The 27,646-nt window shown below is 41.9% G+C and overlaps 1 protein-coding gene across 1 annotated transcript; it reads left to right on the top strand.

Moving 5' to 3' along the window:
• The first annotated feature begins 164 nt into the window (after window positions 1-164).
• Window positions 165-14,705, top strand: MDH1 (malate dehydrogenase 1). The gene is made up of 9 exons (XM_083495310.1): window positions 165-434; window positions 5,391-5,489; window positions 5,864-5,960; window positions 6,901-7,076; window positions 8,364-8,486; window positions 8,642-8,818; window positions 11,084-11,197; window positions 11,508-11,597; window positions 14,037-14,705. Exons 1-9 carry the CDS (start codon window positions 432-434, stop codon window positions 14,160-14,162), a joined length of 1,005 nt encoding a protein of 334 aa, XP_083351436.1. The 5' UTR covers window positions 165-431; the 3' UTR covers window positions 14,163-14,705.
• The last annotated feature ends 12,941 nt before the right edge of the window (window positions 14,706-27,646 follow it).

Here is a 27,646-nt window from a genome sequence, read left to right as displayed (position 1 = left end):
CCATGAACTTCAAGCAAAACTCTCGGACGCCTCAAATCGCGAGCCTTGAGGGCCCTTCTGCGCATGCGCCCCAACTGCCCCCCCCACCTTCCTCTTGAGAGAAGCGCGTGACTTCTACGTCAAGGCGAAAGCCGAGTCTTCCCTCCTCCCGCTCTCCGCCCACCTCTTCCCTCAGCGGACGTACGACTGAGGGCAAATGCCGGCTCCGGTGCGTCCTGGGCCTTGTAGTTCTCCTGGGCCGCAACCTTGATTCCGCGCCACACGCCGTCTGGGGAGCTGCGGACTACAACTTCCAGGTGGCAAAGCGAGAGTGGGGCGTGGCTTTTTCGGAGCCCCGCCTTCTCTGCTGTAGCCGCCGACTGCTGCTCCTCGGGAGAAGGTGACCTGCCGGGAGAGAGAGAGAGAGAGAGAGCGCTTCTTCCGCCGCCGCCATGGTCAGTGAAGCTGAGCTCGGGATCAGATTGTGCCGCGAGGCGCCCCGCAGCCTTTGAAAATGAATGAACGTATTATTTCCTGGGTTGGGTGGTGGGCAGAAGGTTCTGACGAGATCCTGGACCGCCTTAACCCGCAGTAAAATGGGAGGGCAGCGAAGGCAGCGGCCGCGCTTGTCCTTCTGCACAGCGGAGGGGCAGCGGCGACCTGGTCAAACCAGCGCGAGGTCCCTTGCCAGGATGAGGGGAGGAAACTTCCCACCTGCGGGCGCCTGAAGGCTCTGTTCTCGAATGGCAGGGTCGGGGGGCAGGGACCCGGGGGGGGGTCCCTCTATTTCAAAAGGCTGGCCAGGGACTGGGGTGGACTAATCGGGCCGGGGCATATGGGTTTAATGGGGAAAAACCAGACCCACGAACCCCTTCTTCCAGCACTACTGACGTAATTTGCCCCCATAATTTGAGCACCGGCTCAGGTAACTGTTTGGGGGTTGAACGTGGTGTAGGATGAGACATAGGGGTCCCCTTTGCCTGAGTTATATGCTCAGTAGATTAGTGTGTTGCACGTGAGACTCTTAAATCTCTTGGTCGTGGGTTCAAGCCCCACGTACTTTATTTATTTAATTTCTGTACCGCTTTATATAGTGGTTCCTTCCAGCTCTACAATCCTATGGTTCTATGAATACACGGGGCAAGGACAAAGGAGAGTTGGAGTGACAGATCTTCAACCATGCATGAAAGTCCTGCTAAATCAGAGCAAGCCCATAGCTGCTGTTCTCCCATTTTTCAACTGCAGTGCAAGCAATGAAAACATTTTCTGGGCTTCAGTACAGTGGTACCTCGGGTTACATACGCTTCAGGTTACATACATTTCAGGTTACAGACTCCGCTAACCCAGAAATAGTACCTCAGGTTAAGAATTTTGCTTCAGGATGAGAACAGAAATCATGCTCCGGTGGCGTGGTGGCAGCAGGAGGCTCCATTAGCTAAAGTGGTACCTCAGGTTAAGAACAGACCTCCAGAACGAATTATGGTAAGTTCTTAACCCAAGGTACCACTGTACTTGGGTTTTGTGATGCACACTGCCTTGGCTCTCTGTTTCTGCAGAGTGTGTGAGAAGAAGCTCTGCCCAGTTCCGTTCTTTTTTCTGTCATAAGCCTTTGTGGTGCCAGTGTGGTGTAGTGGTTAAGAGTGGTAGACCCATAATCTGGGGAACCGGGTTTGCGTCTCCGCTCCTCCACATGCAGCTGCTGGGTGACCTTGGGCCAGTCACACTTCTCTGAAGTCTCTCTGCCCCACTCACCTCACAGAGTGTTTGTTGTGGGGGAGGAAGGGAAAGGAGAATGTGAGCCGCTTTGAGACTCCTTTGGGTAGTGATAAAGCGGAATATCAAATCCAAACTTCTCTTCTGCTCGGTTTAGAAGCGGTGATGGGGCAGGAAGGGAAAACATTTTTCTCAAATTTTATGTCACTGTTGTTCATTAGTAACCAGGGTATATAGCACTTGAGGGGACAGCTGCAGATAGTACTGCCAGCCTTGCTCAATAACAATGCCCCATTTATCGTCTTCAATTTCAGCAGTGTGAGACTTACTGGTATTGCTGGAATGTCTCCCTGTATGACTTTCAAGGTGCTCTTCAAGTAGGCAAACTTCCAAATTCTTGTTGGGGCCATAGCCATAGTCTGATGCTTTCCGATGACAGGAGTGACTTAAGGTGCAACTTTATATTCACTGTGTTATGATGGTGCAAATCAATTGCAAAATTTGGTTTATGGTATGTGACCATATAGCTGTTCATCCACTGAGAGGAGGCAATAGGTGTCCCATAAGACACATCATTTTCCTTATGGTCTGCAGCTCATAACACTTTATTAGGTAACAAGTAAGAGTAAAAATGCTTTTGGTGCTAGGGACGCGGGTGGCGCTGTGAGTTAAACCACAGAGCCTAGGACTTGCCGATCAGAAGGTTGGGGGTTCAAATCCCCGTGAAGGGGTGAGCTCCCATTGCTCAGTCCCTGCTCCTGCCAATCTAGCAGTTCGAAAGCACATCAAAGTGCAAGTAGATAAATAGGTACTGCTCCGGTGGGAAGGTAACGGCGTTTCTGTGTGCTGCTCTGGTTCGCTAGAAGCGGCTTAGTCATACTGGCCACATGACGCGGAAGCTTCCTCGGCCAATAAAGCGAGATGAGTGCCGCAACCCCAGAGTCAGCCACGACTGGACCTAATGGTCAGGGGTCCCTTTACCTTTACCTTTTAAGAAGCTTTTAAAAATATTTTGTCTTAAGGGGTAAAGGTATAAAAGCTCACAGGATCTGGCTGTTAAATTAGTGCAGTCTGTGATGCAAGCAATTGGGCACCAAAATTGTATAAAGAGACGGGGCTGTATAGCTATGCCACAGAAGCATCTGGAATAAAGAAACTGTCAGTGTTGACTTGTAGCACAACCCTGGAGGGAAAATATTGATTTGCTTTAACTACTAGAGACTAAATGAATGGCACCATTAATAAAACGCCCATGAAAGCAGGAATGTTGATTGCAGCAATCTCCCCATAATCCCCAACACACCATTTAATCCTGATGATGTCAGAGCACAGGACATATTCTGCAGTAAAACCAGAAGTGGTATAAAGAATTAACTCTTAGTAACTCTTAGTAACAAATTATACAAGTTACCTTTTTTTAAAAAAAAAGCATTTAAATCTTTACGGATAACACTGTGAGCTTTTTTTAGTAATACAGCACATCTGTTGAAATGTGGAAGAACTGTAGGTGGATGAACATGCTTGTGCATCTACTAGGTTTGTGGTAGCCCGCATGAGCATTCCAGTTGTTTTGGACTTCCAACAGCCCTGACCTACATACCCACTGGTTGGAGATGAAAGGAGTCCACAGTTCACTCCCAGTCTAAACTGAAGGGCTCTGGAAACTTGTGTGGTGCCAAGTCACCTCCCTTACACTCCCAGCTGCAGGCTCTGGCACTCAGTGAAGAATCCAATATTATATGCAGAATTATGAGAATTATTAATTGCACGCAATTTTAAGTTGAGCTTACAGTCATGACTTCACATGGGGAAGGGTGCTGAAAGTATGTTGGCAGTTGTTGCTTTTCTGAAAACAGCAGGGAGGAGTTACATGGAACTTGTGACAGTTGAGAGTTGGGAATACTTCATATAACACAGCCCAAAGGCCTGGTTGAAGAGGAACATTTTTGCCTGGCCTCTAAAGGTGTATAATGAAGGCACCAGGTGAGCCTTCCTGGGGAGAGTATTCCACAAACAGGGATCCACGGCAGAAAAGGCCCATTCCTGTCTTGCCACCCTTTTGTGGAGGAGGCACACATAGAAGGGCATCAGAGAATGATTGCAGAGTCCAGGTCAGATAATATGGGGAGACGCAGTCCTTGAGGTACTGTGGTAATTATGCCTCTCCAAAGATACAAGGAAGCCAGAATTCTAGTAACAATATTAATAACTAATACACTGGTACCTCAGGTTAAGAACTTAATTCGTTCCAGAGGTCCGTTCTTAACCTGAAACTGTTCTTAACCCAAAGCACCACTTTAGCTAATGGGGCCTCCTGCTGCCGCCACGCCACTGCTGCACGATTTCTGGTCTCATCCTGAAGCAAAGTTCTTAACCCGAGGTACTATTTCTGGGTTAGTGGAGTCTGTAACCTGAAACGTATGTAACTTGAAGTGTATGTAACCCGAGGTACCACTGTACTAATAAGTCTATTTAACTTTCTCCTTCCCTTTACAGGTATGATGGCATTGTCTTTCATGATTGCTTTCACTAGTATAGGTTCTTTACTCATAATTAATCATCACATTTAAATGGATTTGTATTTCTCTAGTTTAAACCAGTTCTTTTTGTTAATAACCATGATTATTTTATCCAGTTACTGTAAACTGGCCAACACCAGTAACTTAGGAAGAGGATCTTGGGGATTGTAATTAATACAGACTTCAAACAGCTGGCATCCAACATTACATAAGTTGCAAATCCTACTAAACCTGAAAAACATTGTCTTGCTAAGTTAAAGTAGTGCATCAGATATAAAATAGCAGACTTTTTTCCCCTTGTTGAAACTTGCATTTTGTTTTTCTTGAGGCCACATCATTTCTTTTGTTCAAACATTGTAATCTAAGAGCTGTTGCTTGAGTGAGCTGAAATTTCTCTGCTTTGAAATAGCAGCCTGCATCATTTTGCTAGCAATGAATAGACTCAAATACCTTCCTTAAATGAGCACAACACTTAGCTTACCCCACGAGTTTGGTGTGAGAGCAGATCTGGCCAGTGCCTGAATGGAAACCACATATGGCCACATTGGGTTCCATGATGAAAGAAAGGCAGGGTACAAGCATATGGAGAACTGCTCCCCATAAGATCTATTAAATATGTGCATGCATGTTCTCTATAACAATGTGTCAGTTTCCTATGTCATTGCCCAAAGTCAGATGTTTAATTGTAGATACCAAAAGTTGCAAGGCACTTTATATTCTCATATATATCTGACAGTATAAGGTTACCTAGTATATTTTTCACGCTTGTCTTGTTATATGGTGGTCTTAAATAAAAATTGTCTTTCAGCTTTTCATTTTCTACATGTAACTGCCGTGTTTCCAAAAGACTGTAGTTTTTGAGAAATCTCTTTAAAATAGCTCATGTTTAGGCTGGTACGGAATATTGATGTTTCTGTATTCTGCATGGGAGATTTGTCCTTTTAACGTTTCTGTTCTGTTTATAAGTTTAAAACGTGTTTTGGCTGTCCCAAGCTGAATAATTATAATGAATTCCTGGCAGTCTGGTTCGTTCACAGTTGGAAGGTTAGCTGAATCATAGACCTCCTAACAACCTTCCTGACAAGTTATTTGCCAAACGCTAATTTTTATGAAAGTTCATTCTACAGTAACAAGAGAAAGCGTGTTTATGGAAATCTACAAATATTCTTTCTCTTTCAGTCCAAACCAATCAAAGTCCTCGTGACTGGTGCTGCTGGACAGATTGCCTACTCTCTGCTCTACGGCATTGCTAAGGGTGATGTCTTCGGAGCAGATCAGGTAATGGATAAAATGAATGACAGCATACCCATAAGCAGTCCATATGAGCACAAAGGTCAACTCTGCAGTTGTTAACAGACATCCAGTGCAAGAAAAGGGCCTCATTGACTTTTTTGTCAATTGTTATTAAAATGACTATCTTGTGGAGGGAAAGCGAGATTCCATTATGCAGAAATGGGTTTTTAAATATATATTCATTGTATAGAATGGTAAGAAAGATTCTGACAAATTATAAATTATTCTTAAATATATTTTGTACTTCATTAATATGGTGGTACAAACAGGACAAGGAATCTAATTTAATTGGATCTTACATGTAATCTGATCAATGTTAAATAAACTAAGTAACTGACACAACTGTTGTTGCTTTACAGCCGCTTATTCTTGTGCTCTTGGATATCACTCCCATGATGACTGTATTGGATGGCGTACTTATGGAATTGCAAGACTGTGCTCTTCCTCTGCTAAGAGGTGACAAGAAAATTCAGTTTGTGCTCTGTCTGCAGATGCTGAGGTTTGAAATATATAGGCAAATGAGAGACACATTACTGCCAGATTTAACAGCATTGTTCAGTGTAGTGGCCATATATGTCAGGGCAAAGGAGGACCATTTTGCCATTCTGTAAATTGAAGAGATGTTGGCTTGCATGAGGAATTAAATGTAAGATGTATAAGCCCAACACATTAAGCAGACTATGGGAGGTATAGTCTGTGGTGGAAGAAAATAATTTTCAAAGCACTGGGGAAGCTTGTCCGGTAGTATACTTGCACGTTTTGCTCTACTGACCACTAGTGCCAATTAAAAGAAAGTCAAATTTAATAGAAACCTACCTCACACTGATTCAGTGATTGTACATTCGTGTGATGTAGTTAATTTCAGTGCTGAAAGCTTTTGCCTTTGGTTATGCTTACCTAATAAAGTGGCCACTGAATGATTATTTCAATAACCTTGAAAAAAACGGGAGAAAAAGGAGGATTGTGTTTTCTTTTGGCTTGCAGCTAAACCAGTGCTTTCAAACTTGGCTTTCCAGCTGCTGTTGGACTACAACTCCCATCATACCTAGCTAGCATGACCAGTGGTTATGAATGATGGGTTGTAGTCCAGCAACAGCTGGAGAGCCAAGTTTGAGAAACACTAATCTAAACAAAGTTTAGACCAGTTTGGATCATGGAAGTCACGAAGCAAATTCACTTCACATTTTATTAATAGGTTGAGGCATTAGAGAAAAGGCATTAGGTTGAGGCATTAGAAAAAGAGAGAATTGACACTTGAGCAGAAGCAGTGGCAGACTTTTTGATATGCTTTGGGATTTTGGTCACAGCCTTGTTATGATTAGTTCTGAAGGCACTGGTTTCCCCTCATATTTTTACCATAAACTCATCTTTCAGCCCTCTTCCTCTCTACTTACAGAGGTAATTGCAACTGACAAAGAAGATGTTGCATTTAAAGACCTTGATATAGCCATCCTAGTTGGCTCCATGCCAAGGAAAGAGGGCATGGAACGCAAAGATCTGCTCAAGGCAAATGTGAAAATTTTTAAGTCACAAGGAGCTGCATTGGACAAGTATGCAAAGAAGACTGTTAAGGTGAATACAGCTGGTGTGATGTGGTTGCTAAGAGAATGAGCTGTGCCTCAAGAGATTGCTGATTTACATATCATCTCATCATTGTCACTCTCTTACTTCTGTCCATAATATAAGGATACTAAGTCTGGTCTACCCTTTAAGCTGTTAAAAGGATTGTTGTGGTTCGAGGACCCGACCCCCGCGATGCGGAATGAATACACAAGGACACATGATATAAGGTTAATGGGCATGGAAAGGCCACAACTTTATTGATTACAGCAGTGGAAAAGGTATTGGCTTAGGCATTGGATCTCTAAAGCAAGTGGGTTTATTCACCAGTAGGTGGAGCCTGTTGATGCTAATCCAACTATAGACTCCCCCCTGATGTCACCGAGGGTCGTGCTATGGCCTCCCGCCAAACAGGCATCGGACAGAACACATGACCGCCAGATTCCTTTAACGGAGTACCCAAAAATTGAAGGCATAGGCAATGGCCACACCTAGCCCTTCGACATACCACAACACATTATTCCAATGCCTAACCTACCCACCAATACCACAAAAGTTGTGACGATTGCTACGAGGTAGGCGAAAAAACCAAAAAGCCTAATGCCAAATGGAAAAACTCCTACCAGGCCCCCTAGACAACCAGGGCGACCAACCTAAGGTCCATAGCAAGGCCAATGACCTAAGCCCTAACTCTAAGGGAGTGGAGGGTGCGTGACTCGCGATGAGACGATGGCGAAGAATGAGGCCGGGGAGAGGCTGGCACCGCAGCAAAAGGCTGCTGAACACGCCCCCTCCGAGGCACCTGGTTGGCTGCCTCCCGAGGGGCGTGGGCGCCAGCCAGGTGAGGTGGAGGCAGGGGGCTATGCCCCCTGCTAGGGGCGGTGCTTGGGCTCCCGTCTACAACCACTCCCCTCTCTTCCAGGGAGGAGAGTCTCTATCATAACATGTGAAGTACTTTGAATACAGAAATGAAGCTGGCACTTCTTTAATTAAAGTCGAGCATCCAAGTTTTAAGCTACCCGAGTCTTTAAAAGGGGGGGGGAGAGACATTTTTGTACCATTTGTCTTGTTAACCAGTTTACAAAATGTTTCTAGTTTAGTAATTTGCCATTTATCAGATTTCAATTTCCACATGATCAGTGAAATGTTGGTTTACACAATTTATATACTGCTTTAGCATTTTAAAAAAATCTCTAAACTATAAATCACATCTGAAATCTCTGCAATTGTGGTTTAGCTGGTTGGTCACTTGACAGACTTGCAGTAAATAGTCCACTTTCTTCCTTGCCTCCCAATCAGGTTATTGTGGTAGGCAATCCAGCAAATACCAACTGCCTGATTGCCTCAAAGTCTGCTCCATCTATTCCAAAGGAGAATTTCAGTTGTTTAACCCGTCTGGATCACAACAGAGCTAAATCCCAGGTAGGAACTCTCTTCTAAGTTATAGAAAACACTTTTTTGTTCTTTATGTAAGCCAGTTTTTTGAAATAATTTGTTTAAAAGGGGTAGGGAATCTAAATGCTTCAAATTACCATCTGATCTTGGCATTTTCTGCTTCCTACCCTCAATAAAACTAGATTGCTATCAAAGTTGGTGTGACTGCCAAGGATGTTAAGAACTGCATCATCTGGGGGAATCACTCCTCTACTCAATATCCAGATGTTAATCATGCCAAGGTGAAAGTGCAAGGAAAAGATATTGGAGTTTATGAAGCCGTGAAGAATGATAACTGGCTCAAGGGTGACTTCATTACTGTAAGTTAATAATGTGGGTGATTTCGTTTTTTTCTTGTCTTGTCTATTGCAGCAACGTAACATGAGTAGCAAATGTTCCAGAGTCAGGATTTCAGAATATCAGCTTCTACATTAGCGGTTTTGTACAGTGGCCATGCTCTGACATTTGCATGTAGATAAACTCTATGCATGTATAGTCATGGGGAAAAGAAAGTACACTCACCTTGAATTCTGTGGTTTTACATATGAGGACATAATAACAACCATCTGTTCCTTAGCAGGTCTTAAAATTAGGTAAATAGAACCCCAGATGAGCAACAAAACATGTCATATTACAGAGTGTCTGAATTCAGAATTCAAAGAGGGTTTTCTTTTTCCCAGGACTGCATGCCCCTACACCAGTGGGACCACTGCATAGAGATACAATTCCCCCATACGCTTTATTTCAGTGCTATTGTAGCTAAGGAAGCAATCTCCCAGAAGAATTTGAACATGGAAAAGAAGTAGTCAATATAGAGAGACTTACGGCATTTTACAGAAAAAGATGTAAAATGAAAAAGTTTGAGGATATTAGAAATCAGGTAATGAGTTGGTTGCATTACTACCAACTGAATGAAATGTTCAAATGTCATAAAAAGTGTGGCTTTGATGACCAAAGTTCTCAGTCTGAAAGGGAACCAATAGAAAATAGAGAAAAACTGATTTCGAGGATGTATAAAATATTGTTAGTATAGGAAACCCAAGACGAAATGGTTAAATCTGCTATTGGGCTAGGCATGTTATACCTTGAGGGAGAATTTTATGAAAATGATATGTAGATGGTACCTAACACCAAGTAAATTAGCCAAAATTTATAAATCAACATCTAATCTTTGTTGGGAATGTGGTGGCCGTGCAAAGTAGCTAAGGACTTTTGGGAAATGATTTATAATGAGTTGAAAAGGATATTCAAGGTAATCCCCCCCCCCCAAAAAAAAAACCCAGAAGCTTTTTTTTTACTAGGGATAGCTGGAGCAGATATCCAAAAAACTCGTATAAATCTATTTCTTTACGCAACCACGGTAGCACGAATATACGCACAAAAATGGTGCGATGAGGTGATACCTACCAAAGAAGAATGACAGCTGAAATAGATAGAATATGTAGAATTGGTAAGTAAGATTTGAGGATTTGAGTGAGAACAGCAGTGGGGGTGCACTTTTTGTTTTTACTGTGAGATAAGGTGAAGGTATAGAGTAACTATAATATGCAGCACAAATTGAAATTTTGAGGGAACCATGGAGGAAGGGAGAGAATTTTGTAGGTGGAATGATTGATTGCTAAATTTGAAATGTCGAATTGTTTAAAATTTGTTTATCTTACTTTTTTAAAAGAAAAAATAAGAGACGCTGCCTGGCTTCTTGAGCAAAGGCAGGCAGGCACTTTTGAGGGAGCCCCTTGCCTCCAGCTCACGTGAGCCAGAGGGCGGGGACTGCCCACCCCTCAGCTCTTCAAGCCCCCATACTGCTCTTGCAGCAGTCAGAGTTGTATGGGGCTGAGCGATGTATCTTGGCTGCGTCTTCCACCCCTAAGAAGCAGCCGAGATACATTTCAGGCATTGTGATATATCAGTGTATACCGGTATTTAGCTGCTGATAGATCATAATGTTGAAAACCAAATCTTACCCATCCCTAATCTATTCTGGATCTTTCACATAAGTTGTTACTTTATGCGGTAGAAGAAAAAACTCCCCCCATACATTATTCCAGAACTGTTATGTGGCAGGATGCAAACAAAAACCCCAGCCACAATATCAAGATAAAAGGTTAATGTCCATGGATCTGATTAAATTCCTAAATCTGATTAAATTCCGCCTGAGTTTTGTAAAGCTCTATTGCAGCCATAGGCAAACTTGGCCCTCCAGATGTTTTAGGACTACAACTCCCGTGATCCCTAGCTAACCAGACCAGTGGTCAGGGATGATGGGAATTGTAGTCCCAAAACATCTGGAGGGCTGAGTGTGCCTATGCCTGTTCTGTAGACTTCATGTGAAGTTGGTATATTCCCTGTTCTTTTGTGTTCTAGATTGTAATCTTTGAAGGCAAGGAATGTCTTGTGTTTTATTTATCTGAAAGCTACTCTGGGAGTTTTTGGGGTGAGGAACTGGGTAAAAATGCTTAAAATGTTTTTCATTGTCCTTATGTAGACAATATTGGTAGCCTCTCTGTCTTGGACCCGTTATAATAAAGAGTAATTATGGTAGTAGGTGCAAATAGTCCAGTAATTTTCCTCTGTCAATACTACAGACTGTTCAGCAGCGAGGTGCAGCTGTTATTAAAGCCAGGAAGCTATCAAGTGCAATGTCGGCAGCCAAAGCTATCTGTGATCATGTGAGAGACCTATGGTTTGGCACTCCAGAGGTAAGTGTTGCAACAGCCCATGAAGAAGTTAGCTTTGATAATAGCTGTTTAAAATTTAGTATATACTTCCTTTATATTAGGCATACAGCTGATCACCTGATAATCTTATATATGCTTTCATGAATTTCTTGGTAAAATCACAAATGTGATAAAACTGATCATAAGTGTAAAGAGAAAAATGGCAAGTTGATATTCTGGAATGCAAAGAATTGTAACAGGATCCTTCCTTCAGAACGATATATGCTTATGCCAAATGTGAAGTAAATAATTGGCAAAGTACTGCACTATTTATTTGTATTCTTATTTAAAGGGTGAATTTGTTTCCATGGGTGTTATTTCTGATGGAAATTCATATGGTGTCCCTGAAGATCTGATCTATTCATTTCCTGTTGTAATAAAGGTATGTAAAAAATATGCAGTTTCTGAAATAATTGTTAAGTAAATGTGATACTGTGCAAAGTTCAAGAAGCACAAGTGCAATGTGGACATCACTACTGTGCGCATTAAAGAATCTATAAAACAGCAACAGCAGTTTAGATACTATCCCTAAAGCACATAGTGCAAGATTTAACTAATGAGTCCTGCAAGTGGAGCCACTGTGAAGGGTTTCTGTTTGTGCAATGGGGCTCCCCTTCGCTCCTCCTCATTCCCCCTCAAGACTGGCTTTGGGGAGCGGGTCAGGAGAACCCTCAGAACAGCACGCAAGGGGCATTTTAGGAAAGCTAAAATGCTTGGCCTGACAGAACAATCACCTTTGTGTAACGATGAACTCCCTCCCACACCTCTTTTTTTGTTGTTGAAATAATTTTTATTGAGTTTTACAAATATTTTTTAGGCAAAACATACATCTTACATATATAAAAACCACTTGGTCATCTCAGCATGAGACTTCCTCCTCGACTAATGGTTTTCCTATTTATACTCTAATATTGCATTTTATTATTGTGGTTATTACCCTTAAATCCTAATCTTAAATAAACTATTTAAGAATCATACTACAGTTGTACCTCCGGTTGTGGAAGGGATCCGTTCCTTGGGCGCATCCCAAAGTTCACGTAAACAGAGGTTCAACTGTAGTAATAAATGATACATCTAACCTTATAAAACTTTTTGTAACTCTACTAACAATGTCAGTTGTTTACAGTTGTCTTTCAAATATAGCATAAATTTATTCCAGTCTTTCAGAAAGGTCTGGTCTTGCTGGTTCCAAAATTTCCCCGTCAATTTCGCCAAATCTGCATAGTCCAATAGTTTCATCTGCCACTCTTCTTTCGTCGGAATCTCTTCCCGTTTCAATTTTGGGGCCAATAATATTCTTGCTGCAGTTGTTGCATATAAAAAGAGTGTTTTATATTGCTTATGTATTTCTCTGCCTACAATACCCAGTAAAAAGGCTTCTGGTTTTTTTACAAATGTATATTTCAACATTTTTAAAGTTCATTATACAGGTATATCATTTCCTAGAAAGCCTTCACTTTCTTAAAAACCCACCACATATGAAAGAAGGTACCATCTTTTTCTTTACATTTCCAACATTGATTATCTGATCAGTACATTTTTGCTAACTTCACCAGTGTTATATACCATCTGTACATAATTTTGATTACATTTTCTTTAAGCGAACTGCGAGCTGTAAAATTTATTCCGTCTTTCCAAAGTTTTTCCCAATCTTCTAATTGTATATTATAACCAATATCTTTTGCCCAATGTACCATAACAGATTTAACTTCATCTTTCACATGCCATTCTAAAAGTAATTTATACATTTTTGACAGTATTTTAATTTTAGAGCTTAACAAATCTAATTCAAACCTGGATTTTATATACTCAAATCCATTATTTTTTTAATCTTCTTTAAATATTTCATATATTTGACAATAATGCAACCAATCTTTTACTAAACTTTTAATTTCCTCATAAGATTTTAATTTCCACTGATTATCTATTTCCATCACCAAATCTTCATTGGTGGCCCAATTTCTTTCCATATTTAGCTTTTTTACACTTATAGCCTCCATAAATATTAACACTGCTTGCTTATCATTCCTGGTCGTCAAATATTCAATTATATCAACTATGTTTCTTATGTTATCTTTCATCTGACTACCAGGAAGAAAGCCAGCTTGGTCTTCATGTATTATATCTTTTAATACTCTTTTTAATCTGTTTGCTAAAATACTTGAAAACAGTTTATAGTCATTATTTAACAACAAGATTTGCTTATAATTTTTAATTTGTAAGAAATCTGCATCCTGTTTTGGAATCAAAGTAATAAATACTTCTTTCCATGTTGCTGGGATATCTCCTGTTTTTAAAATATTGTTCATCACATCTTTCAAAGGTATCATCAAGGTTTGCCCCCCCCAACTCAAAACTGTATATTGAATACAGTATCTTAGTAACTGTAGACATAGGGTGGTCATTCAAATCATATGCAACACTTACATTGTTTTCATAGCAGTTTAACGTAGCTTTCTCCAAAAAAATACTTGGAGTTCTAATTTGGCAAAGTGTGAAGAATACATTCTTAAAGTTCCCCAAAACCCCTCCGCTGGTTGGGAATGACCAACTTGTTTATTACAAGTCTGTGGCTCTATGATTCCCTATATCTAATGTCTAGTTTGTTTTAAGCTCCTGTGCGGAGGCTAGTGAATACCTAATCCAACCTTCTCCAAGCTGGTGCCCTCCTGCTGTTTTGGAGGACACCTCCCATTATCCCCAGTCAGCAGGAAAGGCTGACCTAATCAATAGCCCTGTCACACCTTTATCCTGTAACACTGCGGAGTTGAAATTTGTTATGGTTTAAAGGCTTTAGAAGTCACCAATTCATTTTTCACAGGATAAAACATGGAAGTTGGTCGAAGGCCTTCCTGTTAATGACTTCTCCCGTGAGAAGATGGATTTGACTGCCAAAGAGCTCACTGACGAAAAGGAGACTGCGGTGGAGTTTCTGTCCAGTGCATGACTAGGTGCTGCTCAGGATGCTTCGGGAGATGGCCTAAACACAGAGGAGTCTAAAAGTCGTCTCTAAATTCAGCATCAAATGCGATTACTGTATCCATCAGTTGTCTTCCCCGCCCCGCTGCAGCAGTCTGTACCTGCTTGGTTGGTACATCTGTGCCTGTTATTGAGTGCTCTTAGTAATGAAGTTATCACACAACATGTTTCGAAAGTAGTTTGCACACTTGACCAAATCTTCTTGATTTATTACTGTTTGCTTCTTGTATTGCATTGTGCATTAGAAGGATAGTAGCCTTTCAGCTTTAATTACACCAAAACCAGCTATATAGTGCTAAAAGCTGATTTTATGAAATGGGCTTTAGCACTTTATTCATCAAGTACAATTAGAGCCACCATTGGTCTTTATCAAAGTGCACAAGAGCCTATATTTCTACCATTAAAATCTCTTAAGTAGGAAATGCATTTTGCATACAATGAATGTACCATATGTTGACCATCGTTGATGCACAAATTTTACTGGAAATTACATTAAATGTTGCTGAGTAAACAGCTTTTGTGGTTTTTTGTTTACCTTGCTTTCATGAAAGTATGTAAAACACAACCTTCACCATAAAGCAGATTGTGTGCATTTTTTAAAATAAAGCAAATCTGGAACTAGAGTGGTTTGAAGGTGCAACCATGCACAGAATATACAATACCTCTACGGCAAGCTCAAACAGATTATAATAGCATTTCTCTGTACTCTGCACACAGAGGACCTACTACTTGCTGCTTCTTCCTCTTGCTACAAATATAGCCAAGGAAACCTTTTTTATTATTTTTAACCACCCTTGCAAGCCTGAGCTCATTTGGAGCTTTGGACTGCCTGACCCTCTCCCTGCATCTGTTGGCTACTCTTTCTTCATTTCTTATACATGCCTTCTTAAATCTCAGCTCATCTGCAAGCTCCTAATGCTGCCACACTGGTTTCTTTCGACGCCTACCATTTTTCTTATTGGAATTGTCTGCATTTGTACCTTCAGTAGTTCACTTGGACTCCCTTCTCTTTGAGTATTTCTGGCCATAGTACTACACCCAGTAGTACTTACAGCTTTTGGAATCAGCTTTTTAAAAGTCTAAAGTGCATGTCTGACTACACTCAGCTTTCCCTTGCCTGTGTATAATGAAACCCAAGAGGACACGATCACTTCTTCCCAAGGTTCCCAGTACCTCCACTTTGTCAAATACAGTAGTTTCTCCCTGTTCCAAGATCCAAGATAGATGACCCCCTTAATGCTTCTTCCACCTGCTGTGAAATGAAATTGTGAGTGAGGCAGTTGAGGAATATGTTGGACCTTACACTCTTGGGAAGGAGAGAAATGGAGCAAGGCAGAATGGTGGAAGAGACACACCAGTACAAGTCTACTTTTTCTCCTGTCTGAGTGGCAGCATTTTGCAGCTCTGCCCTAGATAGCATGTAAAACAAAGGAGGGTTGTTCTTCCTAATAACCCTTTCAGTTCTCTAAACAGTCTACCTGTATGAACACAGCTTAAGTAAAATATTAGGGACATGTCACCCAGTGTAGTGGCAATATTTATTCAGTTACAAAAAGTTGAGTCAGAAAATTAGTGATTGCTTAATTGAACTATTTCCTTGTTTAAGTGGAATCAGTTCCCTGCAATTGGTCTTGGGAAATGAAAATTTTCAGTTGAGCCTGTAGATGGAGCTATAAGAGTAGATACTCATGAAAAGCAATATAGAGTTGGAAATCTGAAGTAGAAAAAATATATACTTTCCTGTAGAGTCTGTCTGTTCCAGGAACCCAAGAGACAGGATAAGAAATTATAATGTTGTAAATGCATCTCTATAGCAGCTATTCTTAAAATCTTCAAGAGACTTCCATGAGGATCCCCTTAATATTGCTGATGATACTACGACATGTTCTAGGGCACCAGTTCAGTTTGTTACCATACTCCTAATCAGTTAATAAGAAAGAAACTGCATTTGAAAATTATTGGTGGGGTGCCGTGTTTTTGTCACACATCCCTTGCTGGTTATGGTGGGTGAGTGATATTTGTCAGTGCACTTTATTTCATTCTACGAATAGTATTACCAGTGTTTTGCACTCTGGCAGTCTTCATAGATGCCAGTGCGAGTCACGTCAATGATTCCAAGTGCTTAACTGAAGAGAATGTGCAACATGATCAGGATATTAATGCACCCAACCAGGAGCCCCCCTGTTTTCAATTAGATAGAACTGCATAGAAGCCTAATTTGTATGAACTGTGGATATGCATGTAAACCTGTATCTAGATATATCTGTCAGCAAGATCTTGTCATTTTTATTTAATTAATGAGAATATTTCTAAAGCACTCGCTCATAAAAAAACATCAAGGCAATGTACAATAAAATCATTAAAACTATAAATTTATTATTTTTTAATACAGAACAATTGACCAACATGGAATTAAGTTATTTATATACCGTATTTTTCGTCCCATAGGGCACACCGCCCCATAGGACGCACCTAGTTTTCTTGGGGGGGAGAATAAAGGAAAAAAATTATTCCCCCCCAGGCACGGGGCTGGCGCGGGGGAAGCCCGAGCTTCCCCCAACCCCAGCCCCAAGAACAGCCTGCTATCTGCAAGCCTAGGGAGCTGCACCGGTCTCCCCAGGCTTGCGGAGAGCTGCGCGAAGCCCGTGCGCGCTCTTCAGTGCGCCCTAGGCTTCGGAATGGAGGCAGCTCTGCGCAACCCTTGGGAGCCCGGCGCGGCGTACCAACCCCTCTCGCTCTTCAGCGAAAGCCTGCATTCGCCCCATAGGACGCACACACATTTCCCCTTCATTTTTGGAGGGGAAAAAGTGTGTCCTATAGGGCAAAAAAATATTGTATTTAAAACACAACTCATTATTTAATGAGATATAGCGTTGACTCAAAATTTCTTAAGTGCTTTACATAAAACAATATAAAATATTCGTAAGACACTACTGATATTATTTTGAAAAGTAGATAAAAAATATACCAATATATAGATAATATTACATGTCTAGGTAGCTGTGCCCAAACAAAAGTTTTTATTACATAGGTGCCATAAACAATACAATGAAAGTGTGTTCCTAGTATAATAGGGAGGTGTTTCAGAGAGTAGATTCTGTGACACTTAACGGAATGACGCTTTGCAATGTGGAATGGACTTCACGTGGCACTTGTAAAAGTGCCAGTTCTGCCGTCTGAATTATCAAATGGGTGCCTTATGGGTAAGGCTCTTACATAAACAAGGGCTTTATTTACCTAGAGTAACACCTTGAACTTGGCCCAGTAGCAAATTGGCAGCCAGTGAGATTTTCGAACACAGGCGTATTGTGCAAATAGGACTCTTACTCCTGTCAAAAATCAGGTTGGAGCCTTCTCTATTAACTGGCAGTTTCCAGATCAGCCACGAAAGAAGCCCCACATAGAATGCACTGACATAATTCAGTCTTGAAGTTTACGATGTCTGGACTGTTGTAGCCAAACTATCCTTGTCCAGGAACGGCTGCAGATGTCGTACCAGCCAAAGCTGATAAAAGCAGCATCTAGCCACCAAGGCCAGCTGAGCCTTCAATGACTGTACTGGATTCAGAAGCCCATCCCAGACTGCACATCTGCTCTTTCAGAAGAAATGCAAATCTGCCCACAGCAGGCAGTTGTACAATTTCTTGGACATAAGAATCACCTACAGTGCCTCAGTTGCGGGGGATTAATAAACAAACTAACATAGAACTGAGTGTCATAATAATAATTTATTAATTATACCCTGCCCACCTGGCTGGTTTTCCCCAGCTACTCTGGGCAGCTTCCAACAAAATATTAAAAATATTGGCCAGCCCTTCCCAGCTCGCTTTTATGAGCCAGGATGGGCAAGGAGACAGGTGGTCGGTTTCACTTGTCCAAGCAGCCTGTCCACATCCTCGGAGGCAACAGATTGGAATTGATCCCATGTAACAAGACTAGACAGGACTATAGCACTCTTCCTCCCCGGCCCTGCTCCCACGGTGGAGTCTACGTCTTTCCGAATCTGAGCAACTTTAGCTGCAAAAAAACTTTGCAAAATCATTGCGGGAGATATTGGTATCTTTACCAGGCCCCGATGGCAAAGGTGGTTCCATTAGATCGCGAACCACCTGAAAGAGTCTCCTGCTATTTTCTGAAGATGCAATAGAGGCGGTAAAGAAAGTCCTCTCCGCCGTCGTCATCGCCACTTGGTAAGCTCAACGTTGAGCTCTAACCTGTGTCCGGTCCAATTCAGAATGAGTTTTCCGTCACCAGCGCTCTAGCTGTCTCAGCAATTGTTTCATCGCCCTCAACTCTTGGGGAACCACGGGGCTGTCCAGGCTCCATGCAATTGGAGAGGGCGCTTCGGAGCCAGACAGTCGATAGCCCTGGATAACTCTGCATTCCAGCGGGCCACCAGGGAATCAGCTGAAAAGCCATCAACATAGGATAAAACATCCCCTACCACTCTCTGGAAACCATTTAGATCCATTAAGTGGGGGGGGGGGGGGATGATCCGAATTGGTCCCACCTCCCTGCAGAGGGGAAGGGTCATGGAGAAGTCCAGTTGCACCAGGAAGTGATCTGACCATGGCACTTCTTTTGTTTTGCTTTTACTTAGTGTTAGATCACCCACGTCACTAGAGGTGAACACCAGGTCTAAGGCATGTCTGTGACTATGAGTTGGGCCAAACTTACTCAGGGACAGCCCCATAGAGGCCATGCTTTCCACAAAGTCCAGAGCGACCCCTTGTAAGGTTATGTTGGCATGGATGTTAAAATCCCCTAGGTATCTCTAGGAGAACATCCACCATGACCTGAAGCAGCTTGGGCAGGGAGGTCGGTACACCAAAAGGAATCTTGTACTGCCCTTATGGCCCAACTTCCAGAACATGCACTCAGAGAACTGGGTCTTCCCAATAGGACGCCTGGTATAAACTAGGGACATCCTAAAAAATCACTGCAAACCCCCCCCCCCCCGCCAATATGACCTGGGTTGCTGTGCATACAAGAAACCTGGTGGACAAGCAGCGGCAAGGACAGGCCTATCTGCTTCATCCAACCAAGTCTCTGTCACGCATGCCAGGTCAAGTCCTCTATCCACAATCAATTCATAGATGGCAGTGGTCTTATGAATCGTTGACCTGACATTGCACAGCAGCACCTTCAGGTCATGTGGGTCTCTCTTGTTGATTCCAGTATCCATCCGGTCAAGACCAAACCCGGAGGCAGGGATAGTCTTCAAACAATGACTAAGCCTGCCTCCTTGGTAATGACATGGTCTGGTCTTAGCATAACTCCTTCTCACTGAGATCAGCTGTCCCAGTGCATCCCCCCCCCCGCCCCCCGTGGAACCTGGCCCAGCCATTTTCCCTGACCCTCTCCCCTTAAGAACCAAATTCAAACCATATAAAACAATGGAAACTAATTTTAAAAAATCACAGTTATATTAAACATTAAACTAATCCCCAGCCCCAACTAAGTGCTAATCCCACCTCCAACAGAACAAAAACCAAACCATAAACCAAAATCTAAAACCACCATTTATGTAAAAACATTTAAAAGCATTTTTGACATTTGCCCCAACCCCAGAGTTGTTCCAGTGCGTGTGGGCTCTTCAGCGCCCACAGCTGGTAAGTGTCCCTCTGGTCTCCCAGGAGTCGCTGAGGTAGGGCAGGGTGAGCCTGCCCCCCCCCCCAGGTGGAAAGGGCCTTGCAGGGAGCATATTGTCACCAGCATATTGATGGCACCTTGCCCCAATCGCCTAATGACTAGTCTCAGGTCTCCCTATTGATATTAAACAGCATTGGGAATTAAATAGTTCTCTGTGGTACTAGCTGCCAAGAGGCTGAAAATCATTCTCCCGATACTACTGTCTGAACTCAGCCATGTAACACAGTGCCCTCACCCAGGAGGATAACATGGTTGGTGGTAGCTAACGACAGAGACCAAGGGCAAAATCAGTACAAACAAGGGTTGTTGTGATGTAATGAATTAAATTTAATTATTTAAGCTCTCTTAAGGAAAGGTTATATAAACATTTTATACTCTCCCTTTTGTATATATCACTGTGTGAGAATTAACCAGGTTTGTCTAGCTACCTTAATCAAATTGGGAGAATCCCTTTCTCTCTTTGGGTGGATTTCTCAGATTATATAAAAATAGGTTGCATTTTGAAGACTGTAGTGCCTAGGACTCCATAGTAAAATACAATTTGTGCTCAAAACTCTCTATTTTATGCAAAGCGAGCTCTAAAAATATCCAGAGCGTTTTATGCTTCAATGCATATATGGGCTGAGGAGCAGGCATAGCCAGACCAAAGCATACAGCAGATTGGCTGCCTTGAGCAGGCTGCTTTTACATAATGCACAATTCCAGATTACTCATTGCTTATCACAAGTCTTCAGTGGGACACGAATGGTCCACGTGGTGACAGGCAAGACCTCTGAACAGCTGACATTCAAAGCCAAATTTTCTGACTTTTTGAACTCTGTCCCCTGCCTTCTAAAGCTACTCTACCTTCCAGGGCCTCCAGCCCAATGCAAATAATTTCTTCCATAGGTGATCATGCTGAGATCCTCATACATTGCATGCAGCCTGCTACTGTGTGCTAAGAGAAAATAGTTGTTCTTTGTTTAGGTCAATGAACCTTTCAGAAGCAGAGGGGAGACAGGACAATGTCAAGCCTCACCTGTAAAAGGGTATGAAGATGGCTCTGCAATGCCCCTCCACCTTCTCTCATGGCAGCTCTCTTGCCTATTCCTTGCAAGTAGTGATGGCTAAAATGCTAAACTTTGGTGTGATACTTTTGTGAAGGGGGTTCCACACTTTGAGGGGGCTCAGCTACTGGCCCTATGTGATGCACATTGAGTAGCCTCATCAATAATGTCCATCCAGGGGTATATGCAGTGGGGCAGCTGTGCAACCCTTTGTACACACAGACTTCCCAGTGATTGCAGAGTTCCAGAATGCACAGAAGCCTAGATAAATTGAGGTCTACAGGTGTAGGCTTTCCACTTCCACATTTGGGGCAGGTTTATTTGTCAGACCCATAGCACCTTTAGCGTATGGCGTACCCTTCATGATAGGAAAGGGCTCTACGTACTTGATGCCAAATACAAGATTCCTTTTGTGAAAGATGTTTCCTTGCCAAAAGCCTATTTTATACCATGCTACATCATTACACAAACAGCCCCAAAGCACCTTTTAAAACTTGTTCATGCAACACCTCTCATTCCAAAAGTACTAGAGAAAGTTTAGATTTTCAGAATTTAAAGCTTTAATTTTCAGCTACGTACCAGCATTGTGCAGTTCAATCCCTGCACAAAACATGGGTCTTTGTCTCCATAATTTAGGAACAAATTTGTGGACATGCCTCCAGTCCATAGCCCCTTTAGAAAGATAGGACATTTCCTTTCCACCATTTGTCTCCCTTTTTTTGTTCTCTAATTATTCTCTTGACACTTATTTAAATTAATTAACTTACCTTTAACTTACCTTTACCTTTTACCTGATTTTAATTTCTTCTTAAATGTTCAAAAATACTAATGTAGAAATCCTGATATAGAAGTAGATGGTGGTCATTTTTCATCAACATATAATAAAACAGACTCAAATATACATGTTGATAGCTTCTTTTGCTCTCCTCTGATAACGCTGTCAATCATTTGCTTAAAGCTGAATGGATAAATATATATTTGAATAATTCATAATCTTGGTGGTGGTTTCAAACACAAATGTGTTTTTCTGGAATGTGAGGACCCAACTAGGAGAAAATGAAATAAATAATAGGGATAGTAGGTTGTTTTAAAATACAGTACATCGCAAATTAAAAGCTCAGAAGCTTGCTCCATTGTCAGTTTAGGCCACTAAAATTTTGTTAATGCATTTATGTAAAAGGCAATAGAAATCTTGGCACCCGTCCTTTCCTAGCTCTATAATCTTAGATCTTGAAAGTGTTTGGTACACAAATGTATGGTATGCTAATATTGGAAGCTGATTCTATTTGAACAAAAGAAAACAAAGGTATAAAAAGATGCCAGGAGGCGGATCCACAAAGTTTAACGTAGTCTGTGAAAGGTACAAATGGAAGTATTCAAAGTGGAAACAATTTTTACGAGGCTTTCTGGGCCTTGCTTTCTGTGGAAGAGATTTTTACATTATGTTGCTAATAATTTCAGAGACTAACCCTTTTATTATCTTGGTTTTAATTAATTAATGGGATTTTGAACAAATCTGCAATTGTTACTGTTTGCATTTTACTGTGTTATTATCTTCCTTAGTGGGTCATGCAAACCACTGTTCTTAATAATGCTTTGTGTAAGGGGGAAGCTTATGGAATCAAAGAGGCAGAGGCCGGGGGGGGGGATGAGAACCACTAGCTCAAGGAATGCACTTAATCCAGGAATATTGAGATCCCCAGCGCTTTTTTTCTGGGGGGGTGCAGGGGTACACATACTCCTAATCTTTGTACTTTTGTCCATTTACTGTATTTATTTTTCCTGACTTGAACTATAAAATGGCGATTTTCTTGAGTCAAAATGAGAGTACCCCTAAACTTTTTTTTTAAGGAAAAAAAAAGCACTGGAGATCACTAATATACTTTATTGTTTGTTTAAAATTTGCTAAGTTTGAGATCATATGGGCAAACTGTCACAGGGACAAAATTTGATTAACTGGAAAAAGAAGTAAAGCCTCTGAAAAAAAGACAAAACATTTTTTTCATTGGTACAAAGGCAAAAGGATGGATAGCAAATATAGGCCACACAGATAGTAAACAAGAAGATGTCCAAGAGAGCAAAAGCCACAGTCTGAGGATCAAAGTGTGAAGATAAGCAGCCATAGCTCAAACATTAACAATGAGTCAATATTTTACCTTGGTCTCATTAAGATTAAATGGGTGAAGTGCAACATCTAATTTGAAGGATGTTCAAATTTGAAAAGAGGGCAGGACGTTGGAGGGGGAAAGAATGTGTTGCTCCATTCATCAAATGCTCACAATTTCTCTCTCTTGAAACACTTACTCATTCACATTTTTTAAATTCAACTATAATTCATCTGTAATTAAGTTGCCTCTTTGGTAGTCTACTCAAATGCAAGTCCCACTGAGCTCAAAGCCACTTGCCCCAAGTAAATGTGTCCTGGGTGCAATGCAATATGTTTTTTGTTTATAAATGACAGTGAAAATGTAGGATTAAATGTAAACCAGTAGCTTCTTAAAAGTAATAGAGATGATAGATTATATTTCCTTCCAGGTTTCTTTAAGGTATCAGGGATGCATTAGCTAGGACCTCATGATTTAGGACAGGGCTAAGGAACCCCTTGGGGACGCGGGTGGCGCTGTGGGTAAAACCTCAGCGCCTAGGGCTTGCCGATCGCATGGTTGGCGGTTCGAATCCCCGTGGTGGGGTGAGCTCCCGTCTTTTGGTCCCAGCTCCTGCCCACCTAGCAGTTCAAAAGCACCCTAAGTGCAAGTAGATAAATAGGTACCGCTTTCTAGCGGGAAGGTAAACGGCGTTTCCGTGTGCTGCGCTGGTGCTGGCTCGCCAGAGCAGCTTCGTCACGCTGGCCACGTGACCCGGAAGTGTCTCCAGACAGCGCTGGCCCCCGGCCTCTTAAGTGAGATGGGCGCACAACCCAGGAGTCGGACACGACTGGCCCGTATGAGCAGGGGTACCTTTACCTTTAAGGAACCCCTTTCCAGCTTGGGGGCCACATTTGCTTTTGTTGTCTAGCCATTTGATTTGTATCCTTGGTCTCAAAGAAGCTCATGGCAGTGAACAGCAAAACATTTAAACAATACAATTTAAAATAAAATACAAACACTATGGAGGGGTGTATTTCTATTAAAATTGTTTCTATATTTGCATCTATCCATACCAATTAGCATGTATGCAAATACAAGTCCTCTTTTGGCCTCTTCCCCTCCACCTCTTTTTTGGAGATGCACAAGTAGCCTTCCTAGTGCACCATGAGCAACAGAAGTAGGCAATGTTTTGATCAGTCATGATGGGGTCATGGCTTTGCTCTCAATCACTCCACCAAGAAGAGGCTGCAAAATTAGTCTAACTAGAAATCAATAAAGGACACAATCTACTTTCATCTCTTTTTGCTGTGTGCTGCTGAAACACTATAGTTTATTTAGATAAATTTTCCAAATAAGGGCCAAACTAGATGAAATTGAAGTTATGCTTTATTTTACTAAAATGCAGCTACAGAAAGCTATGAATCTGATCAGAGCAATGGTTAATAATCCCTTCCTGCAGGTCATATTTCCATTAACTTCCTTCCTCATATGCTTTTCCCACCCACCATCAAATAGAAAGGTAGCTGTGGGAAATTGGAAAAAATAGTCTGCAGGGATGCAGTCATGGTAGTATCAACTTTCCACAGCCGTATTTCACTTTTGTAGTAAAGGTTTAGAAATTGGCTGCACATCTCATTTAATTTAGCACAAGCTGCTTTTTAATAAACCTTTGTTTGCCCTGGCAAACACAGCGTTTATCTTGGCAATGAATACCTTCTTGCAACAGAGGTTATTTTTTCTCATCCTTAGATGACTCAGCATCCCTTGCATAAGAGGATGCTTGCACTTTGAGTAGGTTAAGGAAATTATTCAGTGTACAACACTACATCATGCTCTCCTGCTGATTTGTTAGTAAGACCCACAACTTACTAAAGGTGTCAAAGTTATTTTGCATGGGGGAAAGGCCATGGACAAATTGTGGCTAAATTGGAAGTAAATTCTAGCTCCCTAATTGGTTTAAGTAAGTTTGAGTGCTTGTTGCTAACTAGGGAAAAATGGCCAAACCCAGTGAAATATTATACACATAGTCAATGCTGCCACAAATTGGGCAGCAGCCAGAGGTGATCAGGATTCACAAGGCTCAATACAAGAGAAAGTTGAGATCTAGCAGAAAGGCCTCAGCTAGTGGAAACTGTTGGCTGTATACTCTGATGACAGAGCAGGTGAGGCTACAGTGGCTGCAGAATCAGGTGGGTGACCTGTTGCCCAGTGGGTTTCCTGGAGGAACAAGGACAAAGTCATTGGAAAGGTACCATCAGGTGTTGTAGAGACAAAGTACTGAACCTGGGATATTCTAGACATAAAGCATGCACTCAGGGCCATTCTATCCATGAGGACACCACTTCAGGTGGCAGAACCCTCTGTGGGGACCCTCCAGCCCCTCTGGAGAAGTGAGCAGAAGCTGCTGTAGCAGCACTGGGGTTCTGATGAGATCTCATGAGAGCCCTGTAAAATCACATTGAGGCCTCTGGTGGCCTCACAAACTCTCACAGGGCTGTTGTAAGATCTTGCTGGAAAGCAGAAGCCACAGCCATTTAGGCCACCCAACTGAAGATCACAAATGGGATGCTGTCTGCTCACTTACAGGAAGCCTCACTCAAGGTCATCCTCCGATGGCACTGGACACCAGTCAGGCTAGCAAAAATGAATTCCTCCCTTTCCCCTTTATGTTGGAAGGACTGTGGAAATCTTGGTGGGAATGCCCCATGTTAAAAACTTTTGGAACAGAGCATTCTCCATTATATTTGCAATTACAGACCAACACCTTTCTCTAAATCTTGCCTTAGCTCTGCTATCTTTGGACATAGACTTAGGCTCCACCCTGCACCGCAGAGAACTACTATGCCTTATTACTGACTGCAGCACAATTAGCAATAGCTCAACAATGGAAGAACCAGACCAAAGTACCCCTGAACATATGGGAGAATAATATCTGGGATACAGCAAAGTCCGAGTGTCTTACCAAACACTGGAGGGCAATTAAAGGCATAATGAATAGAGACACCTTCCAAGAAACATGGACTCCTTTCTTTAACTATGCTAATGGCCAAAGTCAAGTGTTTGTTATACCAACCACACAATATTCTCAGTGGAGAGGTTATGTTAAGTAATATGTTTGAATGCTGAATGTGTACGTTTACTCCCAGAGTCAATGGATAAAACAAACAGCATTATATGTACTGCAGGATAAATGTTCAATGGTTATTGTATTTGTATTTGTTTAAAAACAAATTTTAAAAATACAAACTAAATAATTGTTTAAAAAGAAGCTGCAGCCACATGACCCTGGTAAGCAAGGCTTCAGCAGGGGCGGCAAGGGTGGGTGGGCAGCGCACACACTGGGCAGCACCTTCCTACTTCTCCTCTAGTGGCAAAATGGGCCAGGCTGCCCCTGCACGCAGTGTACCAGTAGGTATGGCACATAAGCAGTTTCATAAGGGTTGCAAGGATAAAATATGTGGAAGAGGCTGCATATCAGAATCTTTCTGATTCATGTGGGTACAAGTAATACCGCCACACATAGCCTGCAACATGTAGCAAGGGACGATGAGACACTGGGCAGGGAGCTGAGGTAGGATTTCTGGTGAGAGATGGGCTACACCTCACAGCAGTTGGTAATAATGTATTTGCCAAGAGTTTTGAGAATCTGATCGGGAGAGCTTTAAAACTATATCTTGAGGAGGAGGGAGAAAACAATGCGAATTACAAAAGAGCACCTTTCACTGAGGATAAGAGCATCATTGATGCCCAGGAAACTGAGGTGGTGCTCCAGAAACCTGCTAAAGGACAAGAAACTACAGGAAGGAAGCAGCTGCAGGGAACAACTCATGATTTCAGTTGTCTCTACACAAATGCACAGAGTATGGGAAACAAACAAGACGAACTGGAGCTTTTACTACAAGATGGCAAATATGACCTGGTAGGCATTACTGAAACCTGGTGGGATGAGACTCATGACTGGAATGTATGAATTGAGGGATATATTCCTGTTCAAAAGGAATAGACCAAACAGGAAGAAAGGAGGAGTAGCATTATATATAAAGGATGTGTAAACTTGTTAATAAATCCATGACTTGGAGCATGAAAAGCAGATTGAGAGTATATAGGTAAAAATTGTAGGAGAGAGAAACAAGAGTGACCTTATTGTGAGTGTTTGCTATAGACCGCCAAACCAGACTGAAGGGGAGAAATAATAATAATGGGAGACTTAAACTACCCTGGTATCTGTTGGGACTCAAACGTTCATTACGTTCGACAACTGAGGTTTGACTGTATATCTATCATGTCCATCCTGGAGGTTCAGAGTAACAACATTTTCTCAAGTCCATTAGATTCACAATTCTGTGAGAGAAGTTACAATTATTGCTCAAGATTGCCCTCAGTTACCTGAGGGTAACTATATATGGTGGCAATTACACACGGGGCAATTTTTATTGGGGCTACAGAATGCAGGAAGGGGAGTTAAGGCCAGAATTCACCGGATGATAATAGAACACTCCACAAGGAGTTATATACCCTGTAGTAGTTCAGCAGGCTTTACAAGCGTGTAGACTTACTGGGTTTCTTTACAACAGCACTCAAATAGTTTCACAACACTGTCTAAAAATAAAACAGCACATGAAAGATCTACTCATAATGAGTGAGTGACGAATATAAAGCCAAAACGT

The sequence above is a fragment of the Podarcis liolepis genome, assembly GCF_965112155.1.
Source record: "Podarcis liolepis genome assembly, chromosome: 3".
NCBI classification, from domain to species: domain Eukaryota; kingdom Metazoa; phylum Chordata; class Lepidosauria; order Squamata; family Lacertidae; genus Podarcis; species Podarcis liolepis.
Note: the sequence above shows the minus strand (reverse complement) of the source record. Positions and strands in the feature narration are given on the sequence as shown.

Excerpts from the sequence above, each read along its gene's own strand:
- MDH1 (XM_083495310.1), top strand. Across the intron at positions 5,961-6,900 it reads TGCTCTTCCTCTGCTAAGAG|AGGTAATTGCAACTGACAAA; the intron begins GTGACAAGAAAA and ends CTCTACTTACAG. Across the intron at positions 7,077-8,363 it reads ATGCAAAGAAGACTGTTAAG|GTTATTGTGGTAGGCAATCC; the intron begins GTGAATACAGCT and ends CCTCCCAATCAG.